The sequence below is a fragment of the Pholcus phalangioides genome, unplaced genomic scaffold (genome assembly GCF_987345545.1).
Source record: "Pholcus phalangioides strain wild (caught in Gottingen) unplaced genomic scaffold, Ppha-v1.0 ptg000022l_1, whole genome shotgun sequence".
Taxonomy (NCBI): Eukaryota; Metazoa; Arthropoda; class Arachnida; order Araneae; family Pholcidae; genus Pholcus; species Pholcus phalangioides.
The window spans coordinates 24,334,690-24,354,954 of record NW_028301615.1 but is presented as its reverse complement, the minus strand read 5'-3'; the positions used below and the strand labels follow the sequence as shown (position 1 = coordinate 24,354,954).

Sequence of the window (20,265 nt, the reverse complement as noted above, 5' to 3'; positions counted from 1 at the left end):
AATAAGTCATACTGTGACACCTCGATTCTCGTAGTAGGGTCTTCACGGGTAAACACAAAAAACTGGCACCAGGGCTTCGAGGCAAATAGGAAGGCCTACATTGGAAATTTTACTTATTCTGAGATCATATATATATTTTTCTTTCTTATATATATAAGAAAATAATAATTTTTCGTTGATTCTGAATTTTTTTCTCCATAAAATATGAATTTACGTAAATCACGATTGCTCCAAAAAGAGTAGCCCGTGAAACGATTCTGCCCGTGAAGCGTAGGCCCTACTTTTGGGAATCACGGATGTAAACCTTTTCGTCAGAGGACCACTACTACTATACCGCACATGCAAAAGACTAACAATGACCCCGCTATAGTGCATGTTCCAACCTTTCATGCTTCTACGTAGAACTACTTCTCTTAGTATTTTGTAGGACTTCTTCTACAAAATCTAACTAGAAATGCGAAGAAGGCTTGCGTAACCTTTGAAATACGTGAGAGGTTTTCGTACCTCTGTAAACTCGTAGGATCATTTCGTTCGCTTAAAAGTGCGTGAAGATGAGTGAGCCGCGTATCAATCGTACGCGAGATCAGCTCGAATTTGCTCCTTGGAATTAGGAACCACAGAAAACCAACTGCAACCGATCACCACTGTGCCGACGATTGTCGTACGAACCCGGGTGTCGGAAGGTCACCGAAAAAAAAAAAAAAAAAGCTTCGAGTGCCCCATGTGGCACACGAGCCACGCGTTGAAGACCCCTGTCTTAAAGAATACATCATTTTGTGGACCATCGCTGACAAATTGTGCTTTATATCGAAAAAAAAAATCGGAGCCATTCAAACAACGGAAACGAAAATAAATTCATAGAATCGATGAGAGGCGAATATAAATCAGATTTACTCGTTCTTTAGGGAGAAAAACACCGGATAAATCTTATCGTACGTGCGAGGAATTTACTCAAAAACAAAACTTTTTCCCTCCTCACTCTGTGACAGTGAAATAAATCGAAAGGGTGTGTGTGTGGACGCGATTTATTTATATTTTGCTCTTAAACGAAAAAAGTGATGATTTCTTTTTGAAGACAAGGGAGAGTGATAACTCATTGATGCTCGATTTTTTTCCCCTTGGAGTCACAAAAGCGAAATCACTTGAAGATAGTCACGGAACGAAATTGCTTTCGCCTCCCTCGTATTTGAAAAGAAAGAATCGAAGACTTTTTCCTTTTTTTTACAATCCGTGCATTCATTTCGAATCGAACGATTCCAGCGTTTTTGAATCAGGAAATATTAAACGCCGAGTACTTTTGCCGAATTACACTTTTTCGGATGTATATCGATCGCTTTCACCATTTTCAAGCGTAATTTCACAGAAAAAAAAAAAGACCTTTTCCGATAGACTCTTAGTTTATTGGGTCATAAAATATATTGTGTTCTAACGTTGGACGTATAAGAAATATGTTTTGAGATGGAAGTGAAGTGACGCTTTTTTAATATCTGTAATTTTAAGAGATGTCGAGATGTGAAATTGGAAGAGTTTAAGTAAACACAGGGTGTTCCGTAAAGACCGCATAAACCAAGGATCTTTACCTCATGGTTCGCGGGCTAAATGAAGCCCTCCGAGCTTTTTCCTGTGGATCTGCCAACCATTTTTAGAAAATGGCTACTTTACGTATAGGAAAATGATTAAATTCTAAAAACAAAATCGTTAAAAACTACGATTTCATGTTGGGTAGCTTACATATTTCGAGAGGTCAAATTCGGTATTCAAAAGTTATAAATGTTTACAGAATTTTTCACAAATGCTGAAAAACCATACTAATCACTTCCCGTACAAGCTTTTGGCAAGAAATATTTGGGTTATCTCTACTTGATGAATCGGCGATAAAATTGGTAACCTTGTGCTAACTTAACCGCATGTTAGAAAAAGAAAGAAGGGATAGAGGGAAAAAATACATATAAAAGGAAAAAGTATGGTAGGTATGGTAGATAAAAAAGTGTTATTTTTAGAGTCCTCTTTTCTATCTCAGCCTACGTGTTCTATTTCACTCTTACATGTATATTAAAAAAAAAATTCATTATATGTATGGAAAAAAATCATTGACAGGAGTATAGAAAGAAAAGAGGTGAAAGAAAGAGCAACTGCCGAAGAGATAGGGGTTCTATAATGCTTCGTGGTGGTAGAGAGAGAGGAAAGAAAACACAGAGAACTTGTTTTTAGTCCACTGGTGTTTGGACGTAATATTACGCCCGTGATCGTAAACAGGTCAATGAAATAAATAATCTTAGAATTATTGGAAAAAAATTTTCTTAATGGATGAAAAATTTATAATTTATGAAAAAATTGTTGCACACAGAGACTTACTGATAGAAATAATTTCAGAATTATTGAAATAATTTCAGTATTGTCAAGAGTAATTTAAAAATTGCCAAGAGTAACAATTCGTGAAAAAATTAATAATTTTTGAAAGGAATAATTTCATAATTATTGAAAATTCAAAATTTATGAAAAATAATTTCAGAATTATCGGGGCAAATTTCAGATTTAATAAAAAGAAATAGTTGATTGAAAAGAATAAATAAATTCTAATTAAAGGAATCTATTTGCAAATAAAAAAAAAATTCAAATTTAATGAAAGAAATCAATTTAAAGTAAACAAAAGTGTTTGTGTGATGTAATTTTGAGGAACCCTGTATATAAAATAACCGACAATATAACATGGTATGACTTGGTGGACCCGCGGGATTCGTGGAAAGTTTGATTTGACCCGCAATGTCTGAAAGGTTGACAAAACCTGGCATAAATTCTGTTGAACGCGAATCTTGAACTGGAATGGATAAAAGTGTTCCCGCAGAGATACAACCAGGGCCGGATTAACCATTAGGCAAAATAAGCACGTGATCAAGGTATCAGGAGAAGGGGGGGGGGGGAGCACTACAAAAAAATGATCAAATATTATATTGTACATTCTTTTTAAATGTACAATTTTTTCCCAAGCATAAACCATGCAATAGAAAATCGTAAAGTTTTAAGAACACTTGATTTTACACAATTGAAGATTTTTATCGAAATGTTGAATCCAGGGCCATAACTGAAGGAGCACCTGGGGTGGGTTCCCCGGGCGCTGAATCAGGAAAGGCTCAGCGCCACGAGCGTTCAGCGCCACGAGAGCGAAAAGTTCACTCTTTTTCCGTTAAAAATTACGGGAGACAGGATAGCGAAATGGGTACAGACACCCAAGTGACAGACTAAATTTTCGTTTCTAGTTGCAGCTTTGAGGGTGACACAAAAGTAGAGAAACTAAGTTAATTGCAAGCAAGAACTCGCGTTAGTGCTCAGTTTTTGGATTGAGATTTCGCTCTATTTTCGATAAAGTAAACCCAGAGCCGTCTAACAGCATCATAGGTCTCCGGGTAGAACAGATTTTTCTGAGGCCCTCCTCACCACCTAGCTATAAATACTTGTAAACCAAAAAAATTTTCTCTCCAAAATTTCAACCAGATAAAATTGTTACCAGGCCTTCCCGGCGCTTGAGGCTCCCGAGCAGTGGCATCATAGGCATCGGGCAAAATGGTTCTCCTGAACCTCCCTGAACCCCCCTCCCCCCAACCTAAAAATACCTGCTTACCAATTTGCATACTTATACTCGAAGATTGCAAACAGTTAATTATAAATTATCAATAATAAAACTTGTCATGAGGGACCATGCGTGAAGGTCAAAAGTAAAGGGGACGAGGGGGATTGGTCCCAAAACCACTCGAGTGCATAGGACCTTCATATGAGTTACATAATCCGGCCCTGGATACAATCACACCTCTAATGATCCATAGTTCATGAGTAAAAAGTGAAAAAAATACGTCATTTGTCATTTTTGGAATGGATGTTGCTAAGGCTGCTGTATTATCTAGGAAAGTGATTTCTCAATCACCGGGCCGTGAGTGATTCACTGTTTCATTTTTCCTCATTTATTTTTCCATTAGACGTGTGTATGACCAGGCCTTTTACTCACAAAAAATAAAAGGAATCAACCGGGCCGCTGGCATCAAAAGGTTGAGAACCACTGATCTAGGGTTTTCTAATTGCTCTAGATGTTGCAGTCTAATTCAATGGCCTATTATGGTGGCCACCATGATCGCCAGATAGGACATCGTTAGATTTCATTATAATAAAGCAATCAGAAGAAATTAGAGTAATCAGTCCCGTAGTAGAAACTACATACTCACTTCTGATCTGTCGTTGTTACAGGACTCGCCGTATTCTTGATAGCGTGAAAATACGCACAAAATGCAATAAACCTGGAACGACACAGATTTTTCAGAACTAAAGGCAGTGTTTAGAAAATTATCTATAAACATTTTTTTCATGCGTGCATTTTGTTCCAAATTGTTTGCACAGCAGATATGTCTGCAACCGTTGACTTTAGAAATACATACTTTCAATTACAAAGTGTTTCCAAATGACGCCCTGTTACCTAAAAACCTCAAAATTTGTTTAAGGAGTCGTATACATAAAAAAAAAAATAAATAAATAAATTAACTTTTTATAAAGTTCCCATGTACTAAAACTTCAGTCATTGAAATGTAAAGCCACTTGCAAAAACACTTTCGTATTTTCAAATACATACTTATCGAGACATTAAATGTGTAAAATCACAATGTTTTGGCACGTACACACTGTGTGTTGGCAAGTTTTCATTGGCTCCAAATTTTTCATTTTTAAGGATAGTACACAACAATGAACTCAACCATTTTACTTCTTTTTTTTTTAAAATAAGAAATTTTAATAAATTGGAATTAAATTTTTTGGCAATCGTTTCGACAATTACAGAATATTTACGACTTTGAATTTCATTTATATTTCTGCAATTTGTGAACCCCCTACACACTCTCAATCATTGGTGACAAATGCTGAAAACTTCAAAGTCGAATATCTCTGTCAATATTTCTTTTAAAAATATGATTTTTCTTTTGTAAAAGACTCATAGCCACATTTAATAATCACTAATTGAAATTTTTAGCACGCAGGGGTCTACATAAAAAGTTAATTTTTCATTTTTATGTATACAACTCATTACGAAATTTAGGACATTTTAAGTAATCGCACGTCTATAAAAACTTCTGGTCATTCAAAGTGTTAGTACGGTTCTAAAGTCAGCGCTTGCAGAGATACGCGCTGTGCGAACAATTTAGGACTGCCCGTATAGTACAATATTAGCATTTAAAATGAATTGACATAGCCGAAGTATTTTTATTTCTATTTCCACTATTACGTAGAATTGTAAATAACTACAGTATACAGAGTGTCCTATATGTCCTAATTCGGCATTTATCTCTTCAACCGTCCATTGTAGAGGAAATTGTTCCAATTTAAAAAAAAAATGCTCAAAATGCGTTTAAAAAATTGCTCTGTATCAGTTTTAAGAGTAAAAATACAGTGTGTCATAAAATATAAAAAATCTAAATTTTTATACAGACACCCTGTCCTAACCCCCCCCCCCCCATCCAACTGGAAAGTTGTTTCCCTGTCTTTCCTGATCAAAACAAAACAAATTCCACGTTTTTAAGTGCAATATTCGTTGAGATATTTGAATTCAAAAATGGGAGTAAAATTGGCCGGCAACGCTTCTTTCCATTTTCTCCGGTTTTCGAATTCAAATATCTCAGTGAATTTTGCACTTAGAAAAGGTGGAATCTTCCTTGTTGGCCTCAGAGGAGACAGGGCAACAACTTTTTAATTGGGCTTTTTGTTCACTGGGTGTACGTTTAAAAATGTAGATGTTTTTTCATTTTTGCTACACACTGTATTTTCAATCCAATACTGGTGCAGGGTGATTTTTGAACACATATTGAACATTTTTTTAAACGGAAACTATACCTCTACGCCGAATGGTTGATGAGATAAAGGCCGAATCAAGACTTACTCGTACAGGACATCACAACACCGCGTAAACATAACTCATGCCACGTATATTTTTACTCTCATACTCAAAGATAATGCATTGAATATTCACACTAGAGTTAACTATTGATATGTAAACAGCCAATAACAAAGTCGGAAGCATTTAATAATAAACCTTGAAAAAAAGATACACACGCGCGCGCGCGCGGAAAAACTAAACCACATTCGTTTACGCACATTCCATACGTAAAATATCTATTTATTACTCGCATTTGATATTTTGTTCCTCTGCGTTTGACATCGCTACAATGATACGAGCTCTGACATTAGTTTCCTAAATATATAGACATGCGTAATACTACTATTATTACGCATGTCTACAGATATCATATTTTAACTATATATGTTAATATTAGAGAAAGATGTTTTTCTGAGCCCACAACCGCATCAAGGAAAAGAGACATTTTGCATATTACGCCGAGACGAATTTCGAAAAGAAATGTTAGTTTCTACCGGGAATCGAACCCCGGTCCTTTTGGTAATCCGGGAAAGCACGCTAATCAATTGCCTGAATTGCAAAAGGACCTGGGGGGCGGGGAAGAGATATATAGGTTCCCTTCGGAAACTAGCAAATTTTCTTTCCGATGTTCGTCTTGGTATAACATCCGGTAAATCTCTCTCCTTCACGTGTTAATATTATCTACAACATATCCCCTAGGACAGGGGTGCACAATCTTTAGGCCGAGGGTGAAATATGGCTACCCCTTGAGAAAATCAGGAGTCACCTGATGAAAATCAGGTGACTCAAATCCCGTCCTTGTCACCGGAAATGAGTCACCGACAGATTTCTCGATAACTTAAAAGGCTCTCGGTCAACACCCCCTAAAGAACCCCCCCCCCTTCTTTAGGGGGTGTTGTCTCGGTGCAGTTCCACATCATTTGAAACACCCGCGACTTCGGTAAAATTGACAAAGGTATCAATACACACAATATCTAGGCTGACCATTTCCCCCGATGGAAAATAAGGGAAATTGCATTAGTTCCGAAATGTTTACCAAAAGTAATCTTGAAATTACTTCCACCAATTTCGGGATGCGTTTAATTTTTCAGCGTTTATATAAATTCTGTAACTTTTTCGTCGGTGGGCCACTGAAAAAAAATCTTCAAGAGCCACATGTTGTGACCCACAGGCGATGTGTTGAAGATCCCTGTCTTAAAGAACACATCATTTGGTGAACCATTGCTGACAAATTGCTCGTTACATTAAAATATATCGGAATCATCCAAACAACGGAAAGGAAAATAAATTAATAGACACGACGAGGGGAAAATGTAAATTGGATTTATTCGTTCTTTCGTCCGTATTTTTCTTGGGGGGGGGGTGGTGTCCCCGTTCTTTGGCGGGTTCTCTGTCGTGTCCGCGGTGGAGGTTCAGGGGATGGTCGGGGTCTCCCTTCGGGGGTGCGTGTTGGGGCGTTGTGGGCCGCGCCGGCGAGGCTGAGGGGGGGATTGCGCCCGCGGAGCTGTTTTGGCTTGTCGAGCGGTGATGTGCCCTGGGATTGGGGGTTGGGGTGTGGTTGTGCTGCTTGAGGGTTGGCGGGATGTTGGTCCCGGCCGGCTTGCCGGTTTGAGTTTTTTTCCGGCTCGCCCACGATCTCACGATCAATGAGCTTATATCGCAAAAGCGACAGAGCCTGGGCGTGATCGGTTCTATATTATACTATACTATTCGTTCTTTATAGGGGGAAAACCCATCACATAAATCTTATCGTATGTACAGAGAGAGAAAAAAAAAAGAGTTTACTCCCCAAAAACACTTTTTTGCAGTGAAATAAATCTCAAAGGTGTGTGTGAGTTGACGAGATTTATTTATCTTTTGCTCAAACGTGATGATTTCAAAAAGTTATGATTTCTATTTGAAGTCACGGAGAGAGATAACTCATTGATGCTGGTTTTTTTTTTCCTTGCAGTCGCAAAATCGAAATCACTTGAAGATAGTCACGAAACGGCAACGAATGAAATTGCTTTCGTTAAGAACGAACGACGAAGACCATTAATACATGTCTTTGTTGTGTCTTAACCTATAAAATACATTTCGAGTATGTATTGGAGATATTTTTACTCCAGGTTAAGATCTTTCAATTCTTACAGGAACACATTCTTTAATGTGGTAATGTAATAAAAGTTAAAAATTTTTGTTGTTCTTGTACATTACTGTATTTTACATGTCTATTTTTCTAGTGGTTTTCAATTTTTGTGTTCTCTCTGATTTTTGACGAAATTCCATATTTTTCTTGGTTTTGCTGTTTTGTCTTTTTGACTTTCGAAGCTTGCCTTGCAAAATTTTAGGAGAACGGATGATAAATTATGCCATTTTTGACGTACCATCATCACGAACGATTTTCTTATGGAGCAATAGGTAGGGGAGTTTTTCCTTGAGAACGATCTCTCCTTTGTTACATTTCCTCCATTTACATCATTTTTGTTTTTCATAATTCGATTGCCTCATTTGAAATTTTTCAGTTCTAATATTCTTTCCATGTTATTTTTATTTCGTAGTCACAGGCGCTGTACTTTAAAAATGGATTTTTTTAATCTGTAATTCATTTTTAACAATGTGTTTTACGATGTACTTCATTATGTTTTCACATTTCTTGACATTTTGGTCTGACGGGTATTTTGAACATTCAGAGGGAAATTATCATTACATGTATATAACAGGGTGCACAACAAACAGGAGGTATGTCCTTTTACTGGCGAACCGTTGGTCCTAGGGGCATACTTCCAATTAGAAAAAGTTTCCAGATAACGTGTAATACTCATATATGCCAGTCATGTTTCAAGGGGCCCACGGACGGAAAAGGTTGCGCACCCTTGGTGCAGATCGTTATGTCCAAAGCGTCGAATTATATTACCGGTATATACAGGGTGTTTCAAAAAGAATCACCCGATATGAAATGCGTATATTACGAAAAATACTGAACACACACATAGACACTTAAGATTAATTTTAAGACACTAAAGTTTTTTACAAACCAAATTAAATGGTGTCCACCTTGTGTCCACCCAATATGTCCACCTTGTGTCCACCCAATATGTCCACCTTGGGATGAACAGCATATATGGCTATACGATAGTTAAATTCGTCCCAAACTTTTGCGAGCATGTTTCCATCCACTGCTTCCACGACTGCTGTTATGCGTTTCTTCAGTTTTGCTAATGTAGCTGGAAGGAACACATTCTGAAGGATCAATTCACAAAACTCTACACGTCGTTCTTTGTCGCCTGCATTGAAAGCTTGCAGAAATTGATTCCTGTATGGTTTCAAAAACAAACATCACCGCAAAACACGCCAGACGAATGTTGCAAGAACGATAAGTTGCCTACCAGCACGGCGAGCGGATTTCTGTGGACTACGTGCGAAACTGTCGGATGCGCTCTACATTTTCGTGTGACATGCGGGACGGCCAGGGGATTTCCCTTCGCACAGACAACCCGTGTCTCGGAATTGTTTATAACATCGCCTAATGCTCTGAGCTGTAGGAAGTTCAACACGAGGATATTGTCGACGAAAAGCACGATGAACACTTGTTACGGACTCACACTTCACGATGCTTAGAACACAAAACGATTTCTGTTGTGCAGTCGCATCTTGACAAACACCGAAGTGGCGGCCGAAAGGAAAGCGTTAGCGTTACCTGTTGGCAACTGCGTGAAACTCGAGATTTCCCTCTTTCTACCTATACATTATTCGATCAAAACGGATTAAAAACTGAATAGTTATGATTTTTTTTTTAATTGGATGGTTCTTTTTGAAACACTTTGTATTATCATAGAATGAATACATTGAATATTAAAGTGCCACTTAAAATATAAAAATATTTTCAAAAAACTATTTCTATTATCAACGGCGAATGAAGCAGAAATAACACGAATTCAAAATTTAAACGTTTATAGCTTAAAAAGTGCTTTAGACATTTTTCAATGTTTTGTATTGGGATCAGTTTTGATTTTAAGAAATTATAGAAATTATATATTTTATTATTATAATTTTCAGAAATTATAATAATAAAAATAATTTCAAAATTAAAGAATTTGAACGAAAGTCGCATTGAAAGTAAAGTTGGGGGATTCTTCTCAGAACATTACAGTAACAAACGCTTTCTGTATTTATTTAACATTGAACAAGGGTTTGAAAGTAAAAGATTCTCCACCGCAAAGAAAGAAAAATATAAAAACTTTTGGAGTGAAATCAGGTTTCACCGAGAAACATAAAAATTGAAAAGTTTTGAATATATATATCTCTTCAGGCTTCACTTTCATTTTCTATCAAAGTTATCCCCAAGCCATTCCGCGGAATATGTATTTTGAAAGCCACGGATCTCGTATATACGACTTTCGTCTCTTCTCTCTTTTACAAATATATTTCGAAGCATGGGAAAATCTGTCAGATCTTACCAAAACAAAAAAAAAACAACTTATGAAAAATCCTAATATTTCTCTTCTATTCCTAGAAAAAAAGCCAGAAAAATTCGCGTCGTATTCCACTTTAAAGGGATTCAAATAAATTCTTCTGCTGGAATATCAAATCCAGAAAGGAAACGCATCTGCTGCAGGTTTTTATGCTAAAGGAAGATGCGAGAGAAAACTATAAAAAAAATATTCGGGGGAATTTTATCACATATATGATGAAAACTGAACATATTTACCATCATCTCAGAGATCTGAGAATATTCTCTTCTTTTTCATGATGAAACCAGGTATTCAAAATACGGAGTTGAACTTGGAAAAGCGTGAAGTTAAATGTTATGTTATGTAACTTTTTTCAATGTTTATGAAGGTCAATATTATTCGCACACAGTTTTTCCTCTTAGGGAGAAGAAATCTTACAAATAGTATAAAAATATTTTATTTGAGATAAAGTAAAAGTCCGATACAACGAGTACTGCTTATAACGGGAATCTTGCTATTGCGAGTGATTCGCAAGTGATTGTGAAGGGGGGGGGGGGTTGGTGTGCATGCAAATTTTCCATAAAACACATTTTTGAATTTTTCAAGTTTCCAATACTATAAAATTTTCTGCGTCTAACTGTGCTCGAGTTTTTGTTCTACCTGCGATAGAAATATATTTTTAACATATTTTAATACAAACTGCTGGCAGGCATTACGTATGCTAATGTTTTTCCATTGAAAGGCTCTCTTTTCAAAACTGAGTTTTTTGTCAGATAAAGAGCATTTTTCGAACAACACTTGTTCAAATGTCTTGCAACTTTCTGCGTGTGTCTCAACGTTAAAGTGTTACTTACTTTAATCGGAGGATTTTCTTTATCAAAATGATTTTAAAGAAATTTTCTGGCTCAAGTAGGGGTAAATTTCAGGGATTTGTGAAAAAGTTGCATGTTGTTGCAGTTAAAATTTCAAACCCCCCCCCCCCCAAAAAAAAAAAAAAAAACCAATGATTAATTCCTAAGTGCTCTCGTAAAATTGTATAAAAATGTGCATAGAATTTGAGAAATAAACATTGAGCGCCTAAAATGAATAGAAAATTTTTAAATGTCCTTTAAAGAGAGATTTTTTCTAGAGTCCTTAAAGGAGATTTTTCCCATAGGAAAGCGTTAGAAGAAAAGATTGTCTCCTCCTTACTAACCTCCTTAAAGATACAAAAAATACTTGGTTATAAGGAGTTGAAAATTGGAAAACTTCCATTACATAGACGTGATAAAATATAAATTAATCTTATGTGTATGTTCCGTTATAACGTCACACACACACACACAAAAAAGCCAATTTATCTTTCTCTTTCTTTAAAATCTTTAACCGAGGATGGCACTTGTCATCGCAATGCTCCTCTTCAAAACATGATTCTGAGGTACCTTTAACAAAAACTGAGCACAGAAAAAAAAAGTAATACTTCACAGCTCTACTCTTCTTATGTTTAGACTTTTCCACTATAGAGACGAGATATCAAATAGGGTTTTTCTAATCATATTAGCTATTGGAATGAAATACCTTTAAGTACAGTATGCAATGTTATGGTGTCGCAGGGAATTTTTCTCTAATAGGGTTGTTAATAAATGGAATAGCTTACCCCCGGAGGTAGTAAATTGCAACACAATTGACACGTTTAAAAAGAAATACGATAAACATGTTGGGGTAAATCGAGAAGCTATCCATTCTTAGAATAAGACAACCATAAGTATTCTTTATGGGCGTTGTATAATATTTTATCATGTGTATATATTGTTTATAATTTGTGTAATTGCATTTTTAGTTGGGTTGCTGTATTTTTGAAATATATGACATCCATATTTTTATGGGCATCTTTTTATCAGCCACCTCGTTGGGCATTTTTCCTGTTGTGGCGTTGTATTTGTATTTGATTGTGTGTGATCGTATTTTTCGTCAGAGAAGCTTTTAAAAACGTCAACGTCACGTCGGTTATAACGACAAAATTTCGCGGAATCTTCAATGACGTTATAACAGAGCTTGACTGTATATTCAGTGTGAATGATTCTGTACTCACATTTAAGGCACAAATGGCGATGTCCACAATGAACAAAATGACGAGCGTCGTTTCCATGTCCTATGTTAAGGAAAAATAAACGTATGAACAATATTATTCAGTTTGTGCTACTTACGTCACGCCATTACAGATTTTGATTGCATGAAATACAGTACGGGCTGGCCCATAAATTCGTGAATAATTTGGAAATTCATAAAATTGTAGGAATTGGTATATTTTCTGAATGCAGATTGCGAAAAAGGTATTCTCACGGAGGGGGATTTTTTCTGGTACAGAAAAAAGAAATTAGTTCAAATTTTTGTCGATAGAAAGTGCTGTATGAAAGCACGAAAGGAGTTATTGGACCTGAAAGCGTCAGTAGTTAGTGACAAGAAAATTCAGAAATGAACTGTTAATCGTACACCCTACATTATATATAAGACCCTGAATTGAATATTTCGAGTGATTTGCTTTCATGCAGTGCCCCCTATCGACAAAAATATGATTTTTTCCCGGAACCAAAAAATATCACCCTTCGTGAGGATAACTACGTATTTCACAAACACCACATCCAAACACAGTATAACAATTCTTTCGATTTTTATGATTTTGTTTAAATTTTTCTACGAATTTATAGGACACCCCGTAAATATGTCAAATAATCACTTTTTAAAATTCATTAAAATTCAGCAAATTGTCGTGCGAGGTATGCGATCTGCACCAAAGCTTATAGTCATGAATTTGGATTTCTCTCCAAAAAACAAAAACAACAATTCGTTGGAAATTTCACCCAAGGCGGGCGGTTTTCGCTCGAAACATAGATATGCAAATGGAATTACTTTCCGAACAAAAGTGTCTATCCATATAAATTCAGTTTTTTGCTTATGTGCTACCTAGTTTATGTTCATGGACTTGAATTGATGAGGTATTCATTGTTGGTGAAATTATTCTAATATCTAATTCGAGAGGTTTTAACTAGGGGTCCACGTACCCCCCCCCCCCCCCGGGATCCATAAATAGAGTTCGAAGGGGGGGGGGTCTATGGGCTTAGATAAGAAAGTAAGTGACCTGTATTTATATTATCACATATTGACTTATTCTGTTAAAGGGTCTATTTATTTCATTGGTGCAGTGGGGGAGGGGAGGGGGTGGGGTCTGTGGCTTCCATGTCATAGTCACAAAGAGTTCATGGAGCTTAAAAAAACTTGAAAATTTCTGATCCAACTGAAAGGAAATCAGCTGTTTTAGTTTTGCGGGAATATCGTTCACCAATGCAGATTGGAATTCCCAATTTTTTAAAGCGCGAACACGATCCGATCTCCCCGTTAAAAAGTCTCGCCACAGAGAGCTGCAATGTTACAATTATTCGATCATCACACTTCACTCACAGTTAGAAATATTTATGGCAGATGGCAGCACCACATATAACAAGCATTACACAGAAACAAACTTCACGTTAAGTTCACAACGTTGTACGCGCACATTCCAACATGTACCAATTCGTTAGAAGTTCCGCAGAGGAATATGGACGAGGTGCTTGTGTGGTTTAATAGTGGTGAGATAAGAATGCTATGTTATGAATAGAATGACAGTGCCCCACACGCACTAATGTGCACGCATCTCTCAATAATTGGACTGTGGAAGTGAGTTTCCTTTGCAAAGTGTGTTTGCGCTTAAGTATGCTATCACCCACTACCTTGGCAGTAGACTTCTGGTAGTCTGTATATTCCTAAACAGCGAAATGAGGAAAACCATTTCTAAAATATGAAGGGTGTTCGAGCTAAAGGTATTCAAAAGTAATGGCAAAAAGTGAGAGAACCATACATGATTATTTCTAAATTCGGGTTGCAATGAAGAGGACAACTTCTCAAGTTTATGTGCAGGTTAAGAAAGTTAAATGTGAGCACCATTAGGAACTCTGCAGATGTCGGAATGGTAGTTGATCTCTCGCCAAGTGTTTAACCCTTTTACTACTGGCAGTACTGTAAAGTACCACTAATTTTTCAAACTACGTAACATATGTTTTTGAGTGTATAACTACATACTTTGCAATTACCATCGACTGGAGAGAGTTTGCCCAGTTTTAAAATTTAAATTATAAAATTTTCATTCAACCCGTTGGTTGAGAGTAGAAAATGAATTTTTATGTTTGGTTCATCTTTCGCAGATATGATTTATGTAGTTTTTATTTTAACAGGTCACTCCCCTCCTTTTTCGGATAATTAAGAACAGGGTGAGCGAAGGCATAATGAGGGGTAACTTTTCTCACCAGCTGATTTGTGTATATAATGATGGAAGGGGATGTAGGGCAATGTGACCACCGCGGAGTGTGAAGATAACTGCAATGACACAACAAAAATAACGCGAAACAATGCAATGAAATTTAGTTTTCAAAACATATCACTTAATTATGACTTTCCTTTGAAGCGAGTCCACGAAAAATAACAATAAATTACGTACACGAACCAGTTATTATTATTAGTGAATATAATGAAGTTGAAAAGAGAGATTGGAGAGTTTTGATTTTTTTTGCACCTTACTTGAAGATCACTAAATATTTATTTCAGTGGGCAATGGGGGCACGTAAAATTGAAATTAGCTATATTATATACATTAAAAGAATTGGTTTGTTATTATAAGGACGTGAGCTTTCTCGGAAAAGATGAAATTCAAATTCGAATTTCGAAGGAGAAATAAGAAAATCGATGAAAAAAAATTTGCGAATCGATGGTTTCACTGCAATATAATTTAACATACACGAAAAACAACTTAACACAATTTAAAACTATAAATAAGCACGTATTATCTTTAGAAAATACGTTAAATCTTATATTGAATGAGTTGAAAAAAAAATCCGGAATCCAAAGAGAAAACATACAAGTTAGAGGCAGTAAAAGTTGCAGGTTGAATGGTTCCAAAAGAAATTTCACAAGTCTGCCCTGGAGCAAATCGAATAGTCAAGCTATTTTCTGTGTACATTGGTTATTGGATCTTGTGTTTAAAATAAACTGTTTTTTTTCCCAAGCTGTTGAATAGTTTCAATTCATATTTTATCCATTTATACCCTTTAAGTGGATATTCTGATACACAAAATGACAATTAGAAAATGGGCAAAGGAACCTGGGGTGATACATTACCCACTGAAAAAAATATTCAGTGACCTTCAGGTAGGTAAGGTGCAAAATCAAAACTCTCTAACCACTTTTTAAAACTTAATTATATTCACTAATAATAGCAATAACTGATGGGACTCAAAAAGGCTGCACAAGCGAAAGTTTGAGGTCGAAATTTATTTATTTAAAATTTTTCTCCATATTGAATTTCGTCGAAAAACGTGTAAGTAAACAACAATCTTGACTGCGCATTGCGCAAAAAAACAATGCTGTGCGTGAATTTCTAGTGCTGCTATCAATTCTTTAAGATACGACTGAAGTGCAATGATTGAATATTTGTACCGTTGTAGGTCTGTTTCTCTCTGTGGCGTTACTTTCTAATGGGGAGATCGGTTCGCATTCCCGTTTCAAAATTCAAGTAAACAACTCCTGCTGTTTATTTTTTGCCTGTATGACGTACTATGCGTGAATTTCAACCCTCAGAATGCTCAATCATCCTGTGAGGATCTGAAGTTTTTCGACATTAAGTTCTTAAAATGACGTATAGATGGTACATGCATATATTGGCTTATATATATATATTCTAGTTCTTTCTTTTATTATTTCTCTATTTTCTTACAGATTTGCTTGTACTACGTAAGGTGAGTGTAATTGTGGGTAGGTGGGTAGTGGTGGAGTGCCTGCCACCAATCACAATTTGTCTATGATTGCAGGTTCGAACCCAGATCTTTTTTTCGATTGTACCATACAGTGAAACACGTACGAAACGGAAAGTCTCAAGAGACTGAAGTAATATTCCATTTCAGATAGGTTTCCGTTTTATACAGGTGCACATAAAAGCATTAATAAATGAAAGGACTATTTTTTTTTTGATTCCGTTGAAGACTCGAAGACAGGTTCTTTCTGTCTCCGTGTTAGATAAGTTTCGCCGTATTTGCAACGTATGAGTTTGAGTGTCATCTATTTTTCACAAATGACAACTAGAAAAAGGGGGAAATTTTTTTTGCTGTAGTTTTGAGAGAAGGATTTATCCGACTTTCCCGCATCCTAAGGGTTAAATGTTGTATGCCTGATTGCTGCGTATGAAATGACTTTTTTTAAACGGGAGATCGGCTTGAATTTCAAATTGAAATTGAAAAACCACAGAAATGGAACTTCAACCGACCACGAGGGTCCACATGCTGGCTGTCAGCGTCTCAGTCAGCAGCAAACAGCTTTTTTTCAAAGCATCTGTCGACAGTGCGCGTGCGCGAACTAGATTGGAAACTTGGAGAAATACCTCATCGGATGGAGCAGAAATTTCATAACTTCGCGTGTGGTTCTTTCAGTATAGGCCATTACTTTTGCACACCTATAGTCCGGGCACCCTGTACATTATTTTTGAAAAATAAGTCTTATCATTACTGTAGTATAGTTTCTTGTAGAGTGAGAGAGAAAAGTTTCGAAAACTGAAACGTCAAAGAACAAAAAGAAAACTTACAGTTTCAGCAAGAAGATAGAAACTCAGTAGAATATCCAAGAACGTCGTTAAACCGACAGTGAACAACCAGGGCAGCATCAACGTTCGGCAGTCCTACAATCAATCAATAATAACGGCTAATTACTCTATGCGAAACATCCAACGGTCCATAATCATTCAGTGCGTGATTTATTAAAAACAATTAGTCAAACATTAATTAGCGTTGTCAGACATTAACCTAATCGTTATTGCTCATGAATAATAACGGGTATATGAATAATCTCGACAATGAGCGGATTTTACTAGAAGAGCTCCTCTTATAACGTCAATAAGGCTTCTTCTTCTTTTCTTTTTTAAGAAAGCCGTGTTTTTCTCAGTACATACGGGGTGTTTCAGAAACGACTCTCTGACTTCAGAATGACATAGCTCGGAAACAGTGATAGATAGAAGTATGGAACACATTTGATACCTTTCATCCGTAACAATGGCATTTTTGATACACAGATTTTCAAAATGAATTTGAATTTTAACTAATAGATGGCACCGCAGACATTTTATTTTGCGACTTCTTTCTGTGTTTGAAGGTCATTGTCTACAGCAGTGATTCCCAACGAGAGCGTTAACGCCCCCTTAGGGGGCGATGGAATGTTCGGGGGGGGGGTAGAAGCTACGGGTATAGTATAGGATCCTATGGGTTAAATTGCGTTGGGGACGATGGGAGAAAAAAAAATTCTGAAGAAGGAGGCGGTGGGACAAAAAAGGTTGGGAAACTATGGTTTACAGCACTGATTCCCAACGTGGGTGTTAATGCCCCTGGGGGCGATGGAATGTTCCAGACAGCGGTAGAAACTAAGGATATAACATAGGAGCCTATGGGTTATATTGCTTTGGGGGGCGATGGAGAAAAAATTTCTGAATAAGGGGGCGATGGGATAAAAAAAGTTGGGAACTGTGGTCTACAGCAGCGGTTCCCAACTTTTTTCAGTCCGCGCACCCCCAGCTGGCTCGGTTCCTTTCCGCGTACCCCCAACCCCGAATCCTCCAGACCCGCCCCCCCCCCATTTGTTTCGACCATTACAGTTTTCGAAAAACTTCAAAACAAGGTACGCGTTGAATTAAATTAAATAAATTCATTACACTTTGCTTTTTTTCATTTTTTTTTGAATTAAGCTAACAAATTAACAGTAAGATTGGGAAAAAAATTAATGTGATGTTTGAGACTGTATTGAATTACAAAGTTTTGAAAAATTAAGCTCAAAAGAGGATAAATACAAACTCAAATCTGGAGCTGCGTTCAATTTGCTTCTATATTTATTCTTTATGTAAGTATATGAAGAAAACGTATTGTTCAAAATAAGATCGAACCTGTTCAATAAGCTCCGTGCTAACAAACGACAACAAATACATTATGGCTTTTCTAGAAAGTTCAACGTATTCTCACCGCGGCAAGCCCAAAAACTGACTAGGTTCGCGCCATTGAAGAGGATCTTCAGAGGGGTATCTGATGTGTTGCATTGAAATTGGATGTGGATGAATTTTTACATTTCTTTATATTTATTTTTTGGTTTTCTGCCATTTTGTACGTATGCATTTTTGGAGACGTTCGAATCAAGCACAGGTGGCCGCGCAGCTATTTTTTGCACTAATAACTTCAACGTAACACAATATCCTCTTCTCATTTCTTCTCCCCCTTGCAAACGTTCCCCGATATGCTTTGGCTTGCATTTTGCAACGCTCCTGGAAATTCTTCTCTCGGCGGACGTGACTCGATCCTGACCTTTGTGACGTAGAAAGTCACCTTTTTCTCTCTCGAAGGGCGAGCGTCCCCCTTTTGTCGTGGAGTGGGGTTTTGGTGGCTTGACGCTTGAAGGAAGGAGGTTAAAAAAATGTAGCGCGCGGAGAAGTGAGCCCCCCTTGGGAGTGCAGGAGTTAGCCGAACCCTAATGCTTCGTGGGTGTCTCGTAAAGGTTTCTTTGTTATAAACAAAATCAGTAGTCAAATGTTGTACCAGAGATTCGTGATGATTTTTTCACAGTGGATGAGTGAAACGACTTCCAAAATCAGGGTCTGTGAAAGGAGAATGTCATGCAAGAGGTTGGAGGTACGAATCGGCACCTCCGGACAGAAAATAACTGTGCGTAAGGACCCTCATGTAATAAGTATCCTACTGTTATCTTAAACAGTTAGTCGTCGCACAGCTGGACCCTTAAGTACCCTTCGAAATGACCTAATGAAATCATTCCGAGGGCCCGCAACCACGGTCCTTGGTTGGCGACGCTGGACTGTGGCATTCTAAAAACTGAAGATATCCCGATAGTCCGTGACCAGGGTCCCTGGCCGTCTACGTTGAACAGTGGCATTCGTGATCCTGAAAGTGGCCCGAGGACATGCAACCGGAGATTCCCTGAGTATCGTCATATTCTCCCGAAACTCGTCGTCAGGTTCCTCAACGACCTCCTCCTCTTGGTCCCATCATCACTCCGGACTCGGAAAAGGTGCTTGAGACCCTCGGTAAATGCCGTCCATCATATAAGAATCAGGAAATCGTCAATTAATCGAAAGATCGCCGATAATCTGGTAAGGAGGAGTTCAATTTACAGCGACGTAAAAAAAGTCAATACGCGAAATGGCCGGATAATTCGCAAACTGGCCTATTTCGGGCTTTGGCCGTAACATATATTAGTACTTACATATGTACTTATTCACTTAACATATATTTGCACCTCACGCGCTTAATAAAAATAAATAATAGATGAGTGAAATTATATTTTTTTATTCGCGCTTTTTGTCGCATGTGTTTAATACGGGAGTGTATGTTCAATATCTCTCTGGTGGGCTATCAGCATGACCCCCTCCTCTCCCCACATTCTAGAGCAAGCCCCTAGGCTAGGATGTTTGGCGGACCCCCAAGTCCGACGCCCTTCTATGGTAAATTTTAGCATAAAAACAAAAAAATGACGGTTATTGTCCCAGGCCCTATCAGCCCTACCCTTGTGCGGGGCCATGGCTATCAGCAGTGCCATCTTAACGCATGGACCCATCCGCGTGCACCAACAGAAGTAAGGCCTCAGAAAAATGAGATCCGGGTGAAATTTTCGAGAATTTGCCAGGTGGGGTCTCAGAAAAATCACTTGGCCTGGGGATTCATGATGCTCTTAAGACGGCCCTTGGTTTTTTTTTTTTTTTTTTTGCTTGCGTTCGTGAGTGTTCACTGGCAAGTTTAGTCGCCGCTGGCCAGTAGGGAAATTTCATAATTTCCACCTCCACTTAGGAGCAAAAGAAGGGTACAACGTGTCTCTGTT

The 20,265-nt window shown here is 37.4% G+C and overlaps 1 protein-coding gene across 1 annotated transcript in view; it reads right to left on the bottom strand.

Moving 5' to 3' along the window:
* LOC149070042 (uncharacterized) overlaps window positions 1-20,265 on the bottom strand; it is a 49,974-nt gene that overhangs the window by 3,771 nt on the left and 25,938 nt on the right. Inside the window, exons 4-6 of the mRNA XM_089250082.1 lie at window positions 16,985-17,077; window positions 12,413-12,472; window positions 4,215-4,286 (exon numbers count right to left, since the gene is read on the bottom strand). Coding sequence (XP_089106208.1) covers window positions 4,215-4,286; window positions 12,413-12,472; window positions 16,985-17,077 — 225 coding nt within the window. The remainder of the gene's footprint in view (window positions 1-4,214; window positions 4,287-12,412; window positions 12,473-16,984; window positions 17,078-20,265) is intronic.